The sequence below is a fragment of the Triturus cristatus genome, chromosome 7 (assembly GCF_964204655.1).
Source record: "Triturus cristatus chromosome 7, aTriCri1.1, whole genome shotgun sequence".
NCBI lineage: Eukaryota > Metazoa > Chordata > Amphibia > Caudata > Salamandridae > Triturus > Triturus cristatus.
The window spans coordinates 1,211,017,832-1,211,041,174 of NC_140590.1; the positions used below are offsets into that span (position 1 = coordinate 1,211,017,832).

The following is a 23,343-nucleotide window of genomic DNA, read 5'->3' on the forward strand; positions in this document are numbered from 1 at the left end:
AAGTTGAAAATGTCCTTTCCTATAGTGGGGTCAGATTTCAGGATTCCCCAATGTTTCTATAGGATATTCCTAATTGTGTAGTCCTGGTTCGAGAAATTGGTGATCATTCTGAAGGAGTTAATGTGTCCTCCACTCTCTTATGTGGATCCTCCTGCAGTAATTCCTTTCTGCTCTTTCTGTCTGCACTTTTTTTCGCTCCCTGTAACACTCCATTGCCATATCCTCTCACTCTTAGGGGTCCATTAGGATGGCGGGCGACTACAGTCCTCTCGCCACCCTAGTGGTTCTGGGACTGGCTGCCAGTGGTGCGGCGGTCCCGCACCCCCAATTAGGATGCGACCGCCACGGTGGCGGTAGCATCCTGCATATACAACATTGTGGCGGGCGTTGCTGTGAACTCTGGAGTGGAGGCTGATGGCAGTGCAGGGTTCTCACAGAGCCTGTCAGTGGGTCATGAAGGTGTTCCGAACACATGCTTATCCACTCCTTGGCCCCTCTACAGAGAGCACAGGGCAATGGCTATGTACCAATTGTGAATATATGCTAAAATGTATGAAGGAGGTACACAGCTGCTGAAAAATTGACAGGGCAAAAGCAAAGAAAATGCAGTCCTTGCAGGTGTTTGGGTACATTTTCTGTGCGCACAGGCAATGTGGTGAATTGAAAGAAATGCAAGGAAATATGTGCAGAGGGAGAGAGGGAAACGAGGGCGTGAAAGAGGAAAGAGATGAAGTGTAAAATATGCAGATGGATTTTGCGAAAGATTAGGGGTGGACAAGGATATGTCTCACAGAGAGGCTTTGGAGGAAGTGGTCAGAAGGGGAGAACATGAGAACAAGCATTGACCAAGCTAATAGAACTGGCTTGTTTTAGGTGTATATCTGTTATTGTGTATGTGTGAATGTTTGGATGCAATATAACACTCTCAGACAGACACTCAAGTACAAGTTAGGTGGCCATATGTGGGAAGGACAGGATTTTAGTGTACATGGCCACGATCCTGGAAAGGATTTTACAGTTATGCTTCTTTGGCCAGGCCCCTTTTGGAGATCCCCCACCTCCCTTATTCATCCCACTCAAATCCCTTGGAATGTTATACTCCATGCATTTGGTCACTGGAATATCTGTCCCAGGATTTGATCTGGCTCGTTCATAAAAGAGCGAGGCTAATCATGGGAATAATGTCAATAGTGGTTGCAGTGGGCAAGCAAGTGTTAAGAGCAGGGCCGGCGCTAGGCATGGGCAGTGTGGGCAGCTGCCCAGGGCCTTGCACTCAGCTCACCAGCATGGGGCCCCGCACCAGTACAACACACCGCCGGTCCTTTTGTTTCCCTGCCGATCCAACTGAAAGAAAGCAAGGTGTCTCCTTGCAATTAGGGTCCATGGGCCTCTCGCTGATGGTGTCGGGAGGCCTATGGGACGGAGGCACTTCCTCTTGCTCCAATTGCAAGGAGACCATTCAGAGACACTGCAGGACGCCCATTGTCAGCACTTTAGTGCCCCCACAGTTTTAACATTCAGCTCACAAGCAACTCTCACACCTTCAGCCCAATAGGAGCTGTAAAAGAGGTATTTGTGGGAGGCTGAGAGGAGGAGCCCTGAATGTGTCACTTTTGCAAATTAGAGGGGCCTCTCACATTCACTTTGAGCCCAGGGCCCCACAAATCCTAGAACTGGCCCTGGTTAAGAGGTAGGATGGGCGTAAATTGGGGAGATGATTGAATTTTGAGGGATAAATTACACAGAAAAACATGCTACCACCCTGGTTGCTAGGCCTGAAAGTAAGCACGCAAAACGCTGTTTAGTAGAAAGGCACCGGGTATCTTTATTGGTGTTCACACATTTTCTGATTTCCTGATGAAAACGTTGGCCTCCTCTGTCAGCTACCACAGATTGACATCCGCGGTTTGCCTCTGTAGATCTTCAGTCGCAGACAGCTGCCTGTAGTGTATGTAGAGTGTGCCCTCTAGTGGTAATGCTTTGACAGAGCAGCGCAGGACACTGCCAGGAACTTCTCCCAGGCTGCATGCACTGCAGGGGTAAAGGCGACTCCCATCTTGCGGGCCAAGACGATCACCAGGCAGTTTCCAAGGAGCTGAGGAGGGAAGCAAAGGGGGCTGTTAATGAGTTGTCACAGGCCAAACAACCCTAGAATCAGCGCTTATGTGCGCATGAGATTGTTATGAAAGGCTCATCTGCTGAGTGGCATAACATTCTCTCTGTCCCAGATGTAGGGGTGACAAGTTTTTGAAAACTAAGAACCGTGACATTCTATAAACAATTATAAAAGTACAATGTTGCATCGACCTAAAGGCACAGAATGATGCAATTGACAGCGATCCGCTGACCACCATGAAAATCACAGTGAGGAACTTTTGGGAATTAAATGCAACTTTAGTATACAGTATCACCAGGGGCACAACTAGCTCCGAACTTCAGGAGGTGGGGGCTAAGACTCCCAACCAGGGCTGGCTCGAGGCGCTGGATGAGGTTGTTACGATAGCCTTTTTTGGCGCTCTCCTCCCCTATAACCTCCTTCGCCATGAATTTAGACGATGACAAGGGAAAATTAATTAATTATTTATTTTTTCCTTGTCATCGTCAGTCAAAGTCCTTTAAGGAAAACGGGCTGCATTTAAAAAAATAAAACTGCTGTATTTAAAAGCAGTCCAAGACATAGAGGTCTGCTGAGCCCAGCAGGCCACCATACCTGGGAGGGCCAGCCATTCCTAACCGGGTCGCAAATTGCAAGTGCCTCATTACCATGCATGAGGCATGAAAATTGCAACCCCATTAGGAATCGCTAACAGTGTCTCAGACACTGTTGTACATGTCATTTTGTGACTCGCAAATTGCGACTCGCAATTGAGCACAATTTGTGAGTCGCTAAATGACATGGTGGTACATCTGGCCCTAAGTGCATGTCAGGGCCTTCGGTCAGGTGTGATGGCATGTGTTCTGTGTCCCTGCTGCTGGGAATGACTGGGCTAGCGACTTTCTCATTTAGACAGTTCAAGTCCCCATAGCCAATGATGGTGTCTTAATAGAAGCATGTCAGGGCCTGCAGTTTGCCATAGGTAACCTCCCATCCATATGCTTTTAGAGCCCTTGCCCATAAGGCAAGAATAACCTCCATTATGCCAGACCAGCAGCACACTTGCACGCACAACATGCATAAAGTAACACACACACACACACACATTCTAACCATATTTCTTGCACTCTTTCGTACATTTGCACTCTGTCACACTCACACACAGACACACTTCCCCTCACACTTCTTTTAGTCAATCTGCTTTTATTGTTTTAGTAAAGTGCACTTCCTTAAAATAACTGCACGGGGCTTATATTTGGTTTTATGTGTGGATCAAGTGGTTACAATATTGAAAATGAAGTAATCCATGTTTTAACATGTAATATCACAGCGTCCAACTGATCTTATGAAATTCTTGACTTCTTCAGCAACCATGAATTTTTATCAAGTAACACTTTGAATTTTGGGGTTTTTGAGAAGAATTTACAATGTAAATAAATACAACCTACATGTTTCGTAATGAAACATTGAGGTGAATGGAAATCCAGGAATAGCTGAAGGTGTCCACAATCCTCTCTCCAGCACCATACTTCAAAGCCTCAGCCCTAGTCTACCTCCTTGTGCCATCCCACATTCTCAGTCCACTCTCCCTTCTTGCACCTGCCCCGCTGTTGCAGATGGAATTAGGTAGGCATCTAGTACTATGGAAAGAGCAGGTATTGTGTGGGTGCTTTTGTAGAAATATGTGTATATTCATGAGAGATGTGTAATTTTTATATGTGCAGAGTAAGAGGTGTGCTCATGTAAGTGCGGAGTGATGGTGAAAATTGTGAGTGTGTTAATGTGACTGTCGGTTGAGCTGCATGAATGCAATGTGTAGAGGAGGACCCATGTGAGCAGGTCCGGACTGGGAATGGAAACCGGCCCTGGCAACCTGCTCTGCCAGCCCCCCTTTAGGGCAGAGGGGGTGCGGCCGAGCTGCTTGCTAGGGCTGGTTTCGGACAATTTTGTTACCGGGGGCGATATTGCCACCCCTGGTAACAAAAACAGCCCCCCAGAGGCTCAAAACCAGCCCTTACCCTAGCGGCCCACAGGGGAAACGCCCGGTGCCCACTACGGCCAGTCCAGCCCTGCATGTGAGTGTCGGGTGAGAGTAGTGCATGCAGAGTGAGAGGAATGAGTGCAGGGTGGTGTGAGTGGTGTAAATGCAGGGTGAGTGGTGTTCCTGTGTGTGGTGCAGGGTGAACGGCAAGAATGAAGAGTGATCTTTGAGAGTGAATGGTGAGTGCATGGTGAGAGAAGTTAGTGCTGAGTGAATGGTGTGTCCCTAAGAGTTCTGGCAGACTATTGTCCCTGTGTGCAGACAGGATGAAGAGAGTGCCTGTATGAATGCAGGCTAAGAGGTTAGTCCCTGTGAGTGCAGGGTGAGAGGAAAAAACAAAGGGTGAGTGGTGTGGCTCCATGGGGAGTGCTGTGCTTGTTTGTGTGGTGTTAGTCCAGCGTGAGTGCTGTGCCCTTGTGAGTGAAGGGTGAGCTGTGTGAGTGACAGGAGTGCCTATGTGAGTGCACAGTGAGTGATGTGACATTGTGAGAGTAGGTGGTGAGTTGTGTGAGTGCAGTGTGATGACTATGAGTGCAGAGTGAGCAGCTGTGTTCATATGGCCGCAGGGTAAGTGAAGGGAGAACGGCATGAGTTCATGGTGAGGGGCAAGAGTGCAGTGAGGTCGCTTTGAGTGCAGGGTGTATGGTGTGCTTGTGTGAGTGCAGGGTAAGAGGAGGATGAATGGTTTAAGTGCAGGGTAACAGCATGAATTCAGTGTGATCACTGTGAGTGTAAGGTGAGTGGTGAAAATGACAAGTGAGTGGAGTGTCATGTGCATGCAGCGTGAGCGGTGTGCTTATATAAGTGTAGGGTAGGAGAAGGGGAAATGGCGTGTGTGTATGGTGAGCAGTGTGAGTGTAGTGTGATCGCTGTGAGTGCAGGATGAGCGGTGAGAAGGAAGAGTGAATTTTTGCATGCAGGATGTATTCCAAGACACCTGGATTAACTCAACATTGTATTGACGACTGGTGTAGGGTTTCAGATATAAGTTAAACTATGACATCAATCAGGGATGGAGGGTGGAAGAAATTAATAATGTGCGGCACCACTGGTATTTTGATGTCTCAGCCAGTACAAAAATAGGCAAAATCACCTAAAGCAGGTATTTTTTATCACTTATCTGTGCATACTTCAAACAGCAAATATAAATAGAAAGCACTTTTAAATGTGTTCTAGGGCTGCATTAACGATCCATAACTAATAATTAAAGGAAACAAAGACAGAAAAGTCATATTATAAATGAATACACACCATTGTCTTTACAGCCCTATCTAGTGTCAAGGCGAGGCCTAAGCAGACTGTTTAAACAACAACAAATGGCCGGTATTTTTCTTTTGGAAAGGTGGCATCCCTGATTGTGAGATTCCTTTTCACTAAATGCATTCTCCTACTGTGGCAGTAACAGTAAAATACAAATGTGAGGAATAGACGGAGTGGGGACCGGGGGAGACAAAAACCCACAGCAAGTGCAACCCGGGCTGAGACACACTACGGGGGCAGGGGAAATGGGGGGGGGGTTACAGTTCTTTTAGCCCTATGGGCATTGCGCGCCTGGTATCACCTCCTGACAGTAAAACTACTTGCTGTTAGGAGCTGCTAATTCTCCACTAGAAACATGAAAACATTCTTCCCTCTGTGTTCAGTTGGCCCTCTCTGAAAACCAGGACAAGTGCTAAATTTGCTGAAATCAGCTAGGACAGGTGGTGAAAACCCAATTCTGTCCTGGCAAATCCAGGACGCCTGCTCACCCTCCCCTCGATGCGAGGTCTCAGGTGTGCTCTGTCTCCAGCCGTCACTCAAGGGCCGTTCTGTCTTTCTCGGATCAGCTCCCAGAGGGTTGTTCCCTCTCAGGACAGTCTTCAGAGTGCGCCCCCTTTCTCTCCAGAGTGGTAGACTTCAGAAAAGTGTTCTTTCTCTCTCACTAACCACCTAGATTTCGGTCTCTCTCCTCTTCTCTCTTTTTCAGCCACACTCAGTGAGGAATTCTCACTTTCTTCCCGGTGTCTATGCTCACAGGTTTTTTATGCTACATTGCTCCATCTCGCCAGAGCGCCATAGTTTCAATTCTGGACTTTCATTTGATAACGAAATGTGTGTTGGACCTTGAAGTTCTGAGTTGCATCTGTTGAACCAAATAATCTGCCAGCTGTTAACATCGATGTGACTCAGAAAAGCCCGCAATGGGAACCTGCCGTCCTGACGATAATGTGTGAAGTGGCCACGCTGAGGGAGGTGAGGTGTCTAGCCCTTCTCTGTGTATTTCTCGAACTGTCTGTCAGGGTTCTTTTTCTCCCGGCCTTCGTCGGCTCGTTCCTCAGGCTAGCGTTTGTTACTCAGGAGTTTTTTTTTCTCTTAGTTTCATTGGACCTAGACATCCATCTAGAATGCTGGAGAGATTGAAGGATGACGAAACCGCCATTGCACTGGCCGGTGTACACGCTGAAAGCCCATTAGTAAATGCATTGGGACTTAAAGCCCTTTGGTTTTCAGCCAGGTCTTGGGTGTGCCTGCTAGGTTCGGCACCGACATACCGAGTTTTCAATATAAACCCATTCATAAAAAGAGATGCACTGTATTGTTTTTTTCTATTTTGACAGACAACCACCTGATGTATACCAATATACTCCAAACACGCACGCGCGCACACGCAGACACACGCGCGCACACACACACGCACGCACGCACTCTCTCTCTGACAGACGTGAGGTTTCTCTTCCTCAGGTGTGCCAGTCCTCACAATGGTGTTTCCCCCGCCGCAGTTTTCTCCTCACCTGGAAGTTCTGAGGATCCACGTGCAGTGTCTCCGCGTGCAGCTCGCTCAGTTTGGCCAAGGTGTGCTTGATGTCATCGAGGTGGTGGACGGCTCCTCCCAGGGCGGACAGGACCTTCTTGCCGTGGGCGGCAACCTTGGCATTGCAAGCAATGGCTGCTGGGGTGGAAAGATCCCCGAAGGTGCTGAAGTACCTCTGGGTCCAGGGAAAGACGACCAGCACCCTAAGAGAGGGGGACAGGAGGGTGGCAGCAGGCAGTCAATACTGCTGACATGCAACTGTCTCTGTTTTGCAAAAATACACAATCAACTTCTGCTGAAAATACCCAATACATTTAGGCCCCCAACCCTGCACCTTTTGTGAGCCTTTCTGACTCGATAGTGATCAGCTAGTGAGGTATCTTTGGAAAACATGTAAGAGAAATCTGCTGAAATGACTTCAGATGAAGAGGCCATGGCTGAGAGGACTTGGGGGACTATCAGGCTACGAAAGCGGAGAGGTGGAGACGTAAAGGAAGTAAGTGAGTGGAGCATGGTGTGAGAAATCATTTTGCTGTAAATACCTGGTCAGAGTTTCTTGCCCATCAGCCGTCGCGTCCACCTGTGCCCACACAGAGGTGATGGCGGCCTTCTCTTCTGCTGTCCACTGGACCATCTTTGCTGGCGGTGCTGGGGGGTTTGTTGAGTCAGAGTCTGCTGCTGGAAGCTGCTGCTGCGGAAGACTGCTGAGACCCCAGAGATTTATATGGCCGGCGGCCAAGACCCACCCAGGGTGTCCCATTCTGCTGAGTCACGCTGGACCCTCTTATCTCCCCAGGGCCCAGGGGGGCTCTCTAGCCCTCATTGCTCTGCCCTTTCTGACGTCTTCTTGCAAAAAAAAATAGGTTTTTGTCACGTCCGCACGACTGGCACTCCAATATACAATCTTTTAAGGAGACAAGTCTGCGGGTTTGGAGGGTAATAAAATCAATTGAGCTCTTGCAATAAGAATATGGGCACCAGGCGACTTGATGTCATAAGAGACACCATGTACCAGTTCAAAGCATTCCTTTTACAAATAATTGTTTTAAGTGCGTCACCCCAATTGGTAAGTCATGCTCCCCTCACAAAAGACGAACAGAAGATAGATACACATATTGTGATGCTACATGGAAAGTTTCCCAGCCATTATAGTTTATCAATGTATAAAAGTCTCAGGGTGACATAATTTACCATTTACCAGACCAATCATCCTATAGCCTATGTTTCTCAGTGTTTTCAGGAGTGTAACCCTGTAGCTCTCAGTTGGTGAATGTTGTGGGGTATAACCATGCGCCTCTCAGGTGGTGAATGTTAGAGGGGTGCAGCCATGTACCTCTCATGTAGTGAATATTGGAGGGGTAGAACTATGCAGCTCGCAGGTTGTGAATGCTGGAGGGGTACAACCCTGCTGCTTGCAAGTGGTGTAGGAAGCTGGGTTTCTGTCGCAATAACCCCCCCACTTTTTGCCAGATTTCTGATGCACTTTGACTTGATGTGCCCTGGGTCCCTGCCAATCAGGTTCCCAGGGTCTGTGTTCTTTCCCCAAACTGTACCTTTGTACCCCCAATTGGTATCTCTCTGGCCACATGTACGTCGCTTGTAAAAGGTACCATGGGTACCAAGGGCACTGTGACCAGGGAATGACTCAAAGGGCTGCAGCACATATTGTGCCACCCTTAGAGGTCCTGTACCTTAACATACACACACTGCCATTGCAGGCTGTGTGTTTTGGTGCAGAGAAAAGCGAAGAGTCGACATGGCACACATACCTGTATGCCATGCCTGCAACCCACTGCCTATGGTATAGGTAAGCCACCCCTCGATCTGGGTGCACTATACCACTGGTGAGGGTACAGGTGCATGAGCACTGCACCCCTACAGTGTCTAAGTCCATTCTTAGACATTGTAAGTGCAGTAAAGCTATAAAAGAGTATATGGTCTGGGAGTTTGTCATTACAAACTCCACAGCACCATAATAGCTTTACTAAATTCTGGGAAGTTTGGTATCAAACTTCTCAGCATAATAAACCCACACTTATGCCAGTGTGGGATTTATTATACAATGTATTCAGAGGGCATCTTAGAGATCCCCCTGAAAAACGACCAGCCTCTGGTGGGTTCCCTGACTGGTACACACCAGCCTGCCACCACGAGACATGTTTCTTGACCCCTGGGGTGGGAGCCTTCGCTCCCTGAGCCCAGAAACAAAGCTTTTCCTAGGCGGAGGTGGTCACACCTCCCCCTGGTCAGGAAGAGCCATCTGTAACAGGGGAGCTTCAAAGGCCTTGCCGCCTTTGTAATGCGACCTACAGCCTCGTCTGCTATCAGGACCAGGCCCCCGTCCTGTCTCCCCGCCTTCACGGCAGGAAGACAGGCAGGAAAAATTAGAGCAGCCCAGAAGGTGTGCCCACCTCTGCCAACCCCACCCCTCAGGTGGTGAAGGCAAGGTGAAGCCCACTCTTCAGTGCCCGCCTTCTTGCAGATGGCAGGCACTCTCGAATCAGGATCAGGGATTGTGCCCACTACCCCACGTGGGGTGAGCACACTAAGGGTGTAGTCACCCTAAGACTTCGAGACCCCTTTAACGCCCCCTAAATATAGTATTTAGGGGGCACCCCTGAACCAAGAAGGCAGATTCCCGCAACCTACGAAGAAGGATGAAAGAAAATGCCCAGCAGAGGAGACAGTAGAGAACAACTGACTCGGACCCAGCCCTACCGGCTTGTCTGCAGTTTTCCAGAGATCCTGCGCCAAAAGTTGCCTTGTCCTGCACCCATCGACATCAAGAACCTCTGGGAGTACTGTCTGCCTTCAAGAAAGACAGAATCTCCTGTGAACAGCAGCTCTGTTCAAAAGAAACAGCCAAGAAACGCTCAGAACCTGCTGAGGACAAGGAAACCCGATGCCTGGAACCACCACTGCACCCAACACCTACATCTCGAGTCCGCACTAGTCCCAGCGCTCCAGAGTCAGAGTCCACCATGGGTTGACCCCTCCAGGACTCCCCAACGCCGCCTGCAGCCTCCGCACGGAGACCCCCCAACCGCGTGTGGCCTGGTATGGTGAAATCCAACCTCAAAAGACAACCCTGCATCCAGCTGCCCTGTGCCCTGGAGAAGTGAACCTGAGGTGCACCTATGTCCTGAGCCCTCCAACTTACCTGCCCAGCTGTTGGTTCCTCCCGGGAGTCTTCCTGGACCGAGTCTGCAGCTAAAAACCAAAACCAGCAATCCCCATTGAAAACAATAAAGTACCGACTTCAAAACAGCACCCTGCACCCGGCCGCACCTGTGCAGCTGTGGGTGCAACTTGTGTGCTAAATCGGATTCCCCTTTGCCCTGAGCCTAACACCAGGAGCTTTGCTCTCACAACCTTGTGGCCTGCTCCTGAGCAGCCACCAACCGGAGGCCCCATATCCCCCACTGGATAACATTAGGCCTCAGCACTCTGCACCCAGCCGCCTTAGTGCAGCTCAGGGTGTTCTGAGAGTGCATGCAGGACCCTGGGGGAACCCTGGTTCTAACCCCAGATTACCAACTCCCACAAACAAGTACACACCTGTAAACCGATAACTTTATTTCCTCCCATAGGATCGCATTGACTGCATTTCTTTGAAAATTCTTCTAAGTGTGGAGTTGGTTTGTAAGAAAACTTGAAAAACTGCAAATGTTCCAAAAGTGAATTACTTACCTTTTGTCTAGGAAATGTCTCAGTGTGATTTTTAGGCATCTCAAGTGTGATATCTAGGCATATCACACTGATTAGCAAAACTAACTTATAAAGTAACCCAAGAAGTAACAAGTATTGTAATCTACAAAGTTATAATAACTTTATTTCAGTCTGCAGACCATAAAAAGTACAAGGAACATTAAAAAAGATAAAGCAATAAATACAACAGTTAAGTAAAAAAGTTCTGCCTACTACGCCACATATACAACAGGAAGCGAGAAACCGCAAACACAATAGGAGGATGGGTATCGTAAGTCAATATCCTGCAAGCCTGTGTAAAATGCAGGAATCCCAAATTCCTGCAAATAGGGATCAACCAACGTTTTCTAACTGCAGAATAGGCAGGACAGAAAAACAGAACATGAGAGATATTCTCAATATTGTAGGTGCATGCAGGGCAAGCTACAGTGTTCGATTTGGTCCATTTAGAAGTAAAAGACCTTATGGGAAGGGTGCCGTGTCTTAGCTGGATATACAGCTTACGGGCAGCTGGAGGTTCAATTAAATCCATGAATTCCTTGGCCTTAGGCTCTGTTTTTATTAAGAGGAACTCAGATGACATCCTACCTAATGATGTAAAGCTCATTAACATCTGATGGTTTAGCATATGAATATGAGAAAGGAGTATATTCTTAGATATCCCAATGCAATTAGTCTCCGGACTATCCCATAGTCCGGAGAAACCAAGCCGAGTACAAACTGTACTGATATGCTGAAGCCAAGGGATCGCTTTATGTCTAAGAATAGGCCAAATCTCAGAAAATTCTACTCTATAGTCAGCCAATTCTGAAACAGACCACAACCTCTTCCAGTACATAATTGGTCTAGCGCTTATGATCTCCTCAATTGGAATCAACCCAAAATCGAATCTAAGAGGGATCAAAGGCGTACTAGGCGGTAGACCAATTACATTTCTGACAAAAGACTGCTCCACCCTTTTAAGATCCAGGATCTGCTTGTGCCCCCAGAGTTCAGCCCCATAGGTTGCGGCCGTTCTTGCTTGGTGGCTATATATTTTAAGTGCGGGGGAGACTGGCCTGAAGGTGGATTCCTTAAAAACTTTGCTTAGTCCCCCCGCTAACTGAGTGAGCCTAAGCGTGAATCTAGCAATCTGCTTATGCCAATCAAATTTCTCTGTAAGGGTAACGCCCAAGTAGATAAATGTTTTAACCCTTTCCAGGGGGCTACCATAAAGTACTGGATTAGGACGTGTGCGCTTAGGGGGGTTGAAAATCATAAACTTTGTTTTTCCTATATTGATTTCCAACCCCCGGAGATGGCAGAACTCTACAAAACCATCAAGAGTATTTTGAATGCCCGATGATGTTCTGGACAACAAAAGTGTGTCGTCCGCGAACATCAGAGCGGGCTCTCTACCTGTAGCCAGTCTAGGGGCGTCATTATTAATCACTCCATTCAAGTGTTTTATGAGGCCATTGATATAAAGGCTGAAAAGAGAAGGTGCCAAAACGCACCCTTGGCGAACTCCTTTTAAAACGGGAAATTGATCTGTGAGTTTACCATACCTTCCACACCTTACCTGCGCAAAATTATTTAGGTGTAACCTCGAGAGAATAGCTAACAAATAGGGCGGAAGACCCATATCCGCAAGCACTTTCCAGAGTTTCCCACGTGGGACCAGATCGAAAGCAGCCCGCAGGTCCACAAACACAAGGTAGAGGCTGCCACCCTCCACCTTAGCTGTTTTCCAGTAAAGGACCTGCAGGCGAAATATCTGGTCCAGAGTAGAGGTGCCAGACCTAAATCCTGCCTGAAGTGTGGAAAGTATCCCCTTTTCTTCGATCCACCCGAGGATCCTATCAAGGATAACCCTCCCCATCAGCTTTTGTGATGTATCAATTAGGCTGATGGGTCTATAATTTGAAGGGGTTAAAGGACAGCCCTTTTTTAGGATCGGCACAATTTCTGCTCCTAACCAAGTGGGCGGGAGATCGTCCCCCTGCAGGATACCATTAAATAAGATGACTAAATAGGGGGCCCAGATTTTTGGTTGCGTCCCAAACAGATCCCCTGGCAGTTTATCCAAGCCAGGAGCCTTGTTTGGGAGTTTCCTAGTGCAATCTCTACCTCACGCAGGGTGATTAATTCATCTGTGGAAAGGCATGGGCGGACGGCAATTGGCCGTACATACTCTTCAGTTCCACTAGCACTATGGGATTGCTGAGATTCAATGGTATTAACAACCATACCACCAGACTCAGAAGTGCCATAAAGGGCACAAAAGTGGCTTTCCCAAACAGAAGGGGCGATTTTGGGGGCAAGAACCGGGGTATGCCCACTGAGTCCAGTTGCTACTATGGACCAAAATAGTTTGGAATTATTGTTACCAAGTGCAGAACCCAGATTCTCCCATTTAGCAACTTCCCATTCCTTTTTTGCGTCACTAAGTGCCTTTTTGTACGCAGAACGATGTGCCTTGACGGCTTCCCTATTGTTGGTTTTTAAAGCTCTAAAGAGTGCCTTTCTAGTAGCCCGGCATAGAGCATTATACCACTGGAGAGGCGTAGTCCATGGGCGAGTAACCCTTTTCTCAGGACAAAGAGTATCTTTGATTGCTGCTACCAAGTTGATATGAATTTCAGATGCCCTGCCTAAATGACCGAACTTTCCCATTTCCTCAATAAATGGGATAATAGTCTTATATAAGGCAGCAAGCTTGCTAGCGGACATCTGGAAATCTGGCCATTTAACTCTGCGCCTACAGTTTGTTATGATTAAAGGCACAGTGGCAGAATGATCATCCAAAATTTGGCATTTAAGCCCGAAGTTCCCCATCTTGAGTGAGAGTACCAGGGCATTATGATCACTGTCACTTCTTTCAATAACTCTGAACTCATGCACCCTATCCCAATGCCTAGCCTCCAAGAAAATGTAATCAATTATTGAGGACTGATTAAGCCGATAAAATGTTGCTTTCCCTGGTCTGTCGGGCTCGACCCTCCCATTACAGGCTCGTAATGAGGTTGTAAGCACAAATGACTGCAATTGTAAAACTAAAGGGGTCCAAGCCTTGACCCGAGAAATCAATGGTTGAGGGATAGCCCACAGTGAATCAACGTCATCCGAGCCACCCATATTTGAATCCATGAGTGGCTCGAAATGACAGTTGAAATCACCACCCAGAATTAACACATTAGAAGGGTCCATTGACTGAATAAGGGTCAACAAAGTTTCAATAACCTCTGACACAAGGCCCCGCCTGACTGGTCTTGAATATACATTAAACAGGGCGATATTTGACCCATTTGGTATAGATAGCAGTACGCACTGAACGTCCGGCGAATTAGTACTAATTTGTGTTGCCTTGACTCCCAAGTGCGTGCCAACCCATATGGACAATCCCCCCGCAGGTCTGCCCCTCTCGCCCTTATTAGCCAAAATATCAAATGTAGCAAATCCCTGGGCTGAACTATTTTTTAGTGCCCAGGTTTCTTGTAGCATACAAATATCGTGAAGGACCATAAAAGAGCCCCACTCAGGAATGGGTAATTTACTCTTAAGTCCTGCCACATTCCAAGAAAGAATTTTGACGTGGGCAGTCGTTAGATCTCGACTAGAAGGATCATTGTGCAAGGAACCAAAGAGGTGGTTAGTCATGGCAGAGCCAGCTTCTGGTGCAGATACATGCTTATGGGACGATGCATGCTGGTCAAAGGAAAAAGAAGGAGCAATTACAGGATGAATAGATTGTTCTGGTGAAAAAGTTTGCACCAGTGAAATTGACTCAATGATCTCGTCCTGATGCTCCATAATGGTGGACTTATTAATAAGGCACCCCCCCTGTCAATCGCAATCATCAAAGCCTGAAAAGGCATCAAATCTATTTGCAACTTCCAACGGGGTAAATAGTGGCCGGTAATCTGTCCTCCTAAAACCATTTCTGTGGCTCCTAGAAGGTACAGTGACCCAATCGGATGCATTTTCGCAAGCCACAGAAATTGGTGCATAAGTTGTACGCTGATTATCAAGAGGTATAAGTGGTACAGGCAGGTGTGTCTGTGTTCGAGCTAAAACCCCGGAATGCATCTTATGGGTAACTGAGGATCTTGGGTAAAAATATGTCAGTTCACAAGGCGTAATAGAGCCGCTACTTTTGCCTAATGTGTAATTAAGAATGTGGATGACAGCTCTAGGATCTCTAAAACTGATGACAATTAAATCCCCCTCGATGTCCTTAGCTCTACGTCCCAGCCAAGAGAGTCATCGAACATGCAATATCTCTCCATTGACATTAAAGGGAAGGGGCTTGTTTAGGGTAAGCCAATGCATAGTCTTATTTTTAAGCTAAAAAAACCCTTCCTTTTTGCCCTTTTCCAGTGTCGGAACTCTCGTGAGCACTACCACATAGGGGACCGCTTCTGGGGGTAATTCAACTTGACACCTCAAGTGGTCCGCTGACCTGACTGAGAAAATGCCTTCCCTCTCATCTTGTGTGTTCCCTATAGGAAATTCTTTCACTCCCTTTTTTACTTCGCCAGGATCATGTTGTGCTAGTTCTTGAACTGCTTTGGGGGGAGTAACCCTAGGTTGACTACCAGAAATACCCTTACCATTTTTATTTATAGAAATGGAAGGTATCACTGGTACTACAGAAGGGGGGGGGTGCTAAGTTTACGGAGTCTTTAAGTACCCCCATATTAGTGATGGCCAGTTCTAGGTTCCCCAACCGTTGCTCCATCTTTTTTAACCTTTCCATTATAGGTAATACAAATGACCTTAATAATCGTTCAATACTCTCAAGGGGGGCAACATGCAGAACTTCCATAGGCAAACAATGTGAAGGGCTGGATAGGTCAAATGAGGGTAATGCAGTCGAGACTGGAGATGTAGGATTTGGACTTATTTCCGTAACAGCCACTATAGGTGGAGTAGGTAATACACTAGACTTTGGCATAGGTACAATGTCTACAATGGGCCTTGATCCCTTGCCAAAATCAGAATGTTTGATCTTACTTCTTTGTAGGACACCCACCCTCTTTCTTCTTTTAGTGGGAGGGGGTCTTTGGGCTTTAGACATAACTTCCTTCCCAGCCTTCTTTTTAGCAACCTTAACCTCTGATAAAGAAGAATCCTTAATCTTATCAATTTCAATAATAGGGATACTAGAGGGAGGTATGTTGTTAGGAAGATGCAAATTGTTTAACATAACAGGTGGAGAGGGGGTATCTCGTAAAGATATAGGAACATTATCTATAGATAATAGGTCATGGGTAGCAATAGGAGAGCTTAGCTCGGAAGGAGTATTATGGAGCAAAAAATCCGAGGGCAATCTGTTTTTCATACATTCTACGGAACGACGGCGCTCTGCCCTACGTTCGGCTAGAACAGTCTCCTTTCCAATAACCAAAGCGGCCCTGGTAAAATAGTCATCCAATGTGCCCTTGTTGGTACCTCCTGAGTTTAGGGGTGGATATTTCTCCAATACCGTGGCCATAACTAGAAATAGGCAAAGTGTATAAGTACTCACGCAGTCCTCCACAATATGTTAGGGAATGGGCCCGGTCCGGTCTCCTCGTGCCTCGGAGGGCCACAGAGGGCCCGCCCTTTGCCCGGGCTTAGCCCCGGGCGCTCCCGCGCGCTCCCGCGCGCTCCTGCGCGGCAGGGAACTGTATTCTTGAAATAGGGAAGTGCTTGGACGACGGGATGTGGCGGCCAGGGAGAGCAGCCCAGGTGTAGGTAATTGGGCTCGCAGGGACTCCTGGACAATGGAGTCCCCGCTGGTCGCAGCCCTGGTCCAAGTACGTTCACCCCAGGTGACAGGCAGCCCCTTCTAACAGCTCCCGCGCTGAGTTGGCACGCTGCGGGACCCGCGCAGCGGGTCCGGCGAGTTGCTGGTGAAAAGAACAGCAAAGAAGACCAAGGGCAGTCCAGCGTCGATCCAGGAGGCAGTAAGCAGGAAGTTATCCCGCTGTTGGAGAGATGAGAGTCCTCTTTTACTCCCGTGGGCGAGGGGGCGTGGCGGCCAGGGAGAGCAGCCCAGGTGTAGGTAATTGGGCTCGCAGGGAATCCTGGACAATGGAGTCCCTGCTGCTCGCAGCCCTGGTCCAAGTACGTTCACCCCAGGTGACAGGCAGCCCCTCCTAACAGCTCCCGCGCTGAGTTGGCGCGCTGCGGGACCCGTGCAGCGGGTCCGGCGAGTTGCTGGTGAAAAGAACAGCAAAGAAGACCAAGGGCAGTCCAGCGTCGATCCAGGAGGCAGTAAGAAGAAAGTTATCCCGCTGTTGGAGAGATGATAGTCCTCTTTTACTCCCGTGGGCGAGGGGGCGTGGCGGCCAGGGAGAGCAGCCCAGGTGTAGGTAATTGGGCTCGCAGGGACTCCTGGACAATGGAGTCCCCGCTGCTCGCAGCCCTGGTCCAAGTACGTTCACCCCAGGTGACAGGCAGCCCCTTCTAACAGCTCCCGCGCTGAGTTGGCGCGCTGCGGGACCCGCGCAGCGGGTCCGGCGAGTTGCTGGTGAAAAGAACAGCAAAGAAGACCAATGGCAGTCCAGCGTCGATCCAGGAGGCAGTAAGCAGAAAGTTATCCCGCTGTTGGAGAGATGATAGTCCTCTTTTACTCCCGTGGGCGAGGGGGCGTGGCGGCCAGGGAGAGCAGCCCAGGTGTAGGTAATCGGGCTCGCAGGGACTCCTGGACAATGGAGTCCCCGCTGCTCGCAGCCCTGGTCCAAGTACGTTCACCCCAGGTGACAGGCAGCCCCTTCTAACAGCTCCTGCGCTGAGTTGGCGCGCTGCGGGACCCACGCAGCGGGTCCGGCGAGTTGCTGGTGAAAAGAACAGCAAAGAAGACCAAGGGCAGTCCAGCGTCGATCCAGGAGGCAGTAAGCAGAAAGTTATCCCGCTGTTGGAGAGATGATAGTCCTCTTTTACTCCCGTGGGCGAGGGGGCGTGGCGGCCAGGGAGAGCAGCCCAGGTGTAGGTAATTGGGCTCGCAGGGACTCCTGGACAATGGAGTCCCCGCTGCTCGCAGCCCTGGTCCAAGTACGTTCACCCCAGGTGACAGGCAGCCCCTTCTAACAGCTCCTGCGCTAAGTTGGCGCGCTGCGGGACCCGCGCAGCGGGTCCGGCGAGTTGCTGGTGAAAAGAACAGCAAAGAAGACCAAGGGCAGTCCAGCGTCGATCCAGGAGGCAGTAAGCAGAAAGATATCATTTGAACCTGCATTCAACTGTAATTAATTGCATAAGTATTGCAAAGTATTATTTCACTTACCTGCACCAGGCTTGGCTTGGTTCTAGAAATTACATCACTAAATAAGATTTTTGATACAAACAAATTAGTCTGAGTTCAGTCTTTGAGTGTGTGACATTATTTCTTGCCTGAGTGTGTACAACAAATGCTTAACACTACCCTCTAATAAAGCCTTACTGCTCCTGCTCGCCCACACTACCACAAATAGAGAGTAAGGTGCTATCTACTTTTACCTCTGCCTACCTTTAGGGTTCCACTGGACTCTGTGCACGCTATACCTCATTTTGGTATAGTATATACAGAGCCAGCTTTCTACAAGTGGTGAATGCTGTGGGGTATAAACATGCAGATATCAAATGTTGAATGCTGGGGATATAGCCATGCAGCTCTCAGGTGGGGAATGCTGGAGTGGTATAACCATGCAGCTCTTGGGTGGGGACCGCTACAGGGGTTTAACCATGCAGCTCTCAGGTGGTGAATGCTGGAAGGGTATGACTATGCACCTCTCAGGTGGTAATGCTGGAAGGGTATAACCTTGCAGCTCTCAGGTGGTGAATGCTGGAGTGGTATAACCATGCAGCTCTCAGATGGTGAATGCTGGAGTGGTATGACTATGCACCTCTCAGGTGGTAATGCTGGAAGGGTATAACCTTGCAGCTCTCAGGTGGTGAATGCTGGAGTGGTATAACCATGCAGCTCTCAGGTGGTGAATGCTGGAGGGGTATGACTATGCACCTCTCAGGTGGTAATGCTGGAAGGGTATAACCATGCAGCTCTCAGGTGGTGAATGTTCGAGGGGTATAACCATGCTGTGTTTAGGTGGGTGAACGCTGCAGCTCTCAGGTGGGGAATGCTGGAGGGGACATAACCATGCAGCTCTCTGGTGTTGAATGCTGTGGGGTATAAGCATACAGCGCTTAGGTTTTGAATGCTGCGGGGTATAACCATTCAACTCACATTTGTTGAATGCTGCAGGGTACGACCATACATATCTCAGGTGTTGAATGCTGTGGGGGTATAATCACGCAGCTCTCAGGTGATGAATGCTGGAGGGGTATAACCAGGCTGTGGTCAAGGTGGTGAATGCCGCAGCTCTCAGGTGGGGAATGCTGGAGGGGCAATTACCATGCAGCTCTCAGGTGGTGAACGTTGCGGGGTATAGCCATGCAGCTCTCAGGTGGTGAATGCTGTGGGTATAGCCATGCAACTCTCAGACTGTCAATGCTGCAGGGATGTAACCATGCAGCTCTCGGGTTGTGAATTACGTGGGGGTATAACCATGCAGGTCTCAGGTAATGAACACTGGAGGATATAGGTATAGCTATGCAGCTCACAAGTGGTGAATGTTGTAGAGGTATAACAATGCAGCTCGCAGGTGGTGAATGCTGGAGAGGTATAACCAAGTATCTCTCAGGTGGTAAATGCTGGAGGGGTATAACCGTGTAGCTCTCAGGTGGTAAATGCAGGAAGGGTATACCGAGGCAGCTCCCAGGTGGTGAATGCTGCTAATGCAGCTCTCAGATGATGAATGGTGGAGGGGTATAACCATGCAGCTCTCAGATGATGAATGCTGGAGGGGTATAACCATGCAGCTCTCAGGTGGTGAATGCTTCAGGGGTATAACCATGCAGCTCTCAGGTGGCGAATGCTGCAGGGTATGACCATGCAGCTCTCAGATGATGAATGCTGGAGGGGTATAGCCATGCAGCTCTCAGGTGGTGAATGCTGGAGGAGTGTAACCATGCAACTCTCAGGTTGTGAATGGCAGAGGGGCCATAACCATGCAGCTCTCAGGCTGTGAATGCTGCAGGGATATAACCATGCAGCTCCAAGAGTGTTTAAAGCTGTAGGCATGTAAGCATGCTGCTCTAAGGTGGTGAATGCTGGAGGGGTAAACCCATGTAGGTCTCAGGTGGTGAATGCTAGAGGGGTATACCCATGCAGCTCTCAGGATGTGAATGGAGGAGGGGCCATAACCATGCAGCTCTCAGGTGGTGAATGCTGGAGGGGTGTAACCATGCAGCTCTCAGGTGGCGAATGCTTCAGGGGTATAACCATGCAGCTCTCAGGCGGTGCATGCTGGAGGGGTATAACCATGCAGGTCTCAGGTGGTGAATGCTGGAGGAGTGTAACCATGCAGGTCTCAGGTGGTGAATGCTGGAGGAGTGTAACCATGCAACTCTCAGGTTGTGAATGGCAGAGGGGCCATAACCATGCAGCTCTCAGGCTGTGAATGCTGCAGGGATATAACCATGCAGCTCCAAGAGTGTTTAAAGCTGTAGGCATGTAAGCATGCTGCTCTAAGGTGGTGAATGCTGGAGGGGTAAACCCATGTAGGTCTCAGGTGGTGAATGCTAGAGGGGTATACCCATGCAGCTCTCAGGATGTGAATGGTGGAGGGGCCATAACCATGCAGCTTACAGGTGGTGAATGTGGCAGGTTATAGCCATGTAGCTCTCAGGCTGGGAATGCTGCAGGGATACACGCATGCAGCTCTCTTTTAGGGGGCCCATGGCCTGACACATGAAGCAGATCTGTATTCCTTCTAAGCTAATTGGTCTTTTCTGGCAAACTACACCCTTTCCTGAATCCTAGCCTTTGTGTTTACTCTTCCCTGATTGTTACTGTCAGCCAGCAGAGCAATGTGCTTTGTCATGGAGGCTTCTTTCATAGAACTAGACACCTTGGGGCCACTGTGTTTCCTGATGAGCACTGAGTAAAGCTACAGAATCTTGCTGTGCACTGGATCCTGTTGAGTTTGATGTTCTTACATTTGCTGATGTGTAATGTGGCATGTTTCGCAGGCAGGTCCTAAGTAGTAGTTTTTTCATGATAAAAAGTGAATAATTTGTCCATAATAACAATTATATAGGTTATCAATGACTCTGAGAAGATACACTGATGTATTAAAAATGTATGCAAAACACCCAGTACAATCATATGAAGTCTGTTTTAACCCTGACATAACCTGCACTGCTATTTAAGATTACAGGGGTGTCCCGTCTTGACGACGGGGAATGATTCAAGCATGTGAATATATTAAAGATCCAATGCTGGAGAATAAGAGTTACTGGTCGAAAGGAGACTACAAGATCCTCTTAACTCCGTGGATGTGGAGTATTTTATCTGGAGACTCTATCTACTAAAAGCAGGTGGAATATCTGGGCACATCACATTCACACTCGTACATACCAAATTGGACAGTGCGACTGGCACCAAATCATCCTTCTAAGAGACATGTCCACCATTTTGGTTACTATATTTTTTGCTAAATCTTCCAGAGTTGCAAGCAAGTATCGGAACAACCAGGGGAATTGTGTCCAAAATAACCCATCACCCCAGTAATTCCTCAATTCTAAACAGGAGCCCCACATATCATCCGGTCACTCCACCCTCTGGAGTTAAAGATGGCAAATCTGTTGGGGGAAGATGGGGGCAGAATTACTGGGTATAACCTTGGGGTTCTCATGATGCCCTGAAGGTGTGCCCAAGAATTATTTGGTTTGTTCTGTAATGGAAATGCCACTCTCCATGAGATATGGTTCACTGCACCCGCATCCTCATCAGAGGGAATCCCTGTCTTTATATTTCTATTTCTTTTCAAATAAAAATCTAAATCCCATGAAATAAAAAATATGAGCCGTAAATATGAACATGGAGTTAAAGGGAATGGCAACAAAAATTAATTTATGATAGGAATTTTGAAACTGAGGGATTTTAATGAAAAAATTGGAATTTTGGAATAGTGGTATAATATATATACCTGTAGCGGTCCAATGGCAGGTGGACGAGTTGGAGCAATAGAGGAAAAGTGGACAAGAAAGTGAAGTAGGCGTGTTTTAAAGCAAGGATAATGATCAGTGGTTGTCAATTTAGAGACAAGGACAGGAATGTTCAGGGCTGTAAGAGAGTGTGTCCCTCCTTGTCTTCGGCCCGGTAGTAATTAAAAGCTGACTTTGAAACGGCTCCCTTTGGGGCAATATATTGATGTCCTTGACAGTGAAAAACACTGATCGATTTCTGAACATTGATATCTCAAAAATGATTATTAAAACCATAAGGGCCTCCTTGTAAGGCGTGTTCCCAGCTTACATTTTACTTTACTTCACTAAGAGTATTTGCTTTTTCCAGGATGCTGTTTTTTCTGTAGATTTTTCATGCAGCATATTTATCATTGATTGTGCATACCATAAAGCGAGTACCCTGTACATGTCCATGAGTGGGTGTTTATAATGGGCCATAATTGAGAACTCTGGAGTGGAGGCTGATGGCAGTGCAGGGTTCTCACAGAGCCTGTCAGTGGGTCATGAAGGTGTTCCGAACACATGCTTATCCACTCCTTGGCCCCTCTACAGAGAGCACAGGGCAATGGCTATGTACCAATTGTGACTATATGCTAAAATGTATGAAGGAGGTGCACAGCTGCTGAAAAATTGACAGGGCAAAAGCAAAGAAAATGCAGTCCTTGCAGGTGTTTGGGTACATTTTCTGTGCGCACAGGCAATGTGGTGAATTGAAAGAAATGCAAGGAAATATGTGCAGAGGGAGAGAGGGAAACGAGGGCGTGAAAGAGGAAAGAGAGGAAGTGTAAAATATGCAGATGGATTTTGCAAAAGATTAGGGGTGGACAAGGATATGTCTCACAGAGAGGCTTTGGAGGAAGTGGTCAGAAGGGGAGAACATGAGAACAAGCATTGATCGAGCTAATAGAACGGGCTTGTTTTAGGTGTATATCTGTTATTGTGTATGTGTGAATGTTTGGATGCAATATAGCACTCTCAGACAGACACTCAAGTACAAGTTAGGTGGCCATATGTGGGAAGGACAGGATTTTAGTGTTCATGGCCACGATCCTGGAAAGGATTTTACAGTTATGCTTCTTTGGCCAGGCCCCTTTTGGAGATCCTCCACCTCCCTTATTCATCCCACTCAAATCCCTGGGAATGTTATACTCCATGCATGTGGTCACTGGAATATCTGTCCCAGGATTTGATCAGGCTCGTTCATAAAAGAGCGAGGCTAATCATGGGAATAATGTCAATAGTGGTTGCAGTGGGCAAGCAAGTGTTAAGAGCAGGGCCGGCGCTAGGCATGGGCAGTGTGGGCAGCTGCCCAGGGCCTTGCACTCAGCTGACTTGCATGGGGCCCCGCACCAGTACAACACACCGCCGGTCCTTTTGTTTCCCTGCCGATCCAACTGAAAGAAAGCAAGGGGTCTCCTTGCAATTAGGGTCCATGGGCCTCTCGGTGATGGTGTCGGGAGGCCTATGGGAGGGAGGCACTTCCTCTTGTCCCAATTTCAAGGTGACCATTCAGAGACACTGCAGGACGCCCATTGTCAGCACTTTAGTGCCCCCACAGTTTTAACATTCAGCTCACAAGCAACTCTCACACCTTCAGCCCAATAGGAGCTGTAAAAGAGGTATTTGTGGGAGGCTGAGAGGAGGAGCCCTGAATGTGTCACTTTTGCAAATTAGAGG

General features: G+C 48.1%; 1 protein-coding gene across 1 annotated transcript; it reads right to left on the reverse strand.

The window, feature by feature from the left end:
• Nucleotides 1–1,800: 1,800 nt before the first annotated feature.
• On the reverse strand, nt 1,801–7,628 carry LOC146811617 (hemoglobin subunit beta-3-like). The gene is made up of 3 exons (XM_085618594.1): nt 7,470–7,628; nt 6,908–7,130; nt 1,801–2,095 (listed from the first exon to the last, which is right to left on the reverse strand). Exons 1-3 carry the CDS (start codon nt 7,559–7,561, stop codon nt 1,967–1,969), a joined length of 444 nt encoding a protein of 147 aa, XP_085474720.1. The 5' UTR covers nt 7,562–7,628; the 3' UTR covers nt 1,801–1,966.
• Between the last annotated feature and the right edge of the window lie 15,715 nt (nt 7,629–23,343).

What these genes read in the sequence shown, in the direction of transcription:
- LOC146811617 (XM_085618594.1), bottom strand. Translation starts at nt 7,561, where the DNA reads ATGGTCCAGTGGACAGCAGAAGAGAAGGCCGCCATCACCTCTGTGTGG. An exon ending in GGGCAAGAAACTCTGACCAG is followed by an intron (nt 7,131 to 7,469) that starts GTATTTACAGCA and finishes CCCCTCTCTTAG; the next exon opens with GGTGCTGGTCGTCTTTCCCT. An exon ending in TGGATCCTCAGAACTTCCAG is followed by an intron (nt 2,096 to 6,907) that starts GTGAGGAGAAAA and finishes TTCCCTCCTCAG; the next exon opens with CTCCTTGGAAACTGCCTGGT.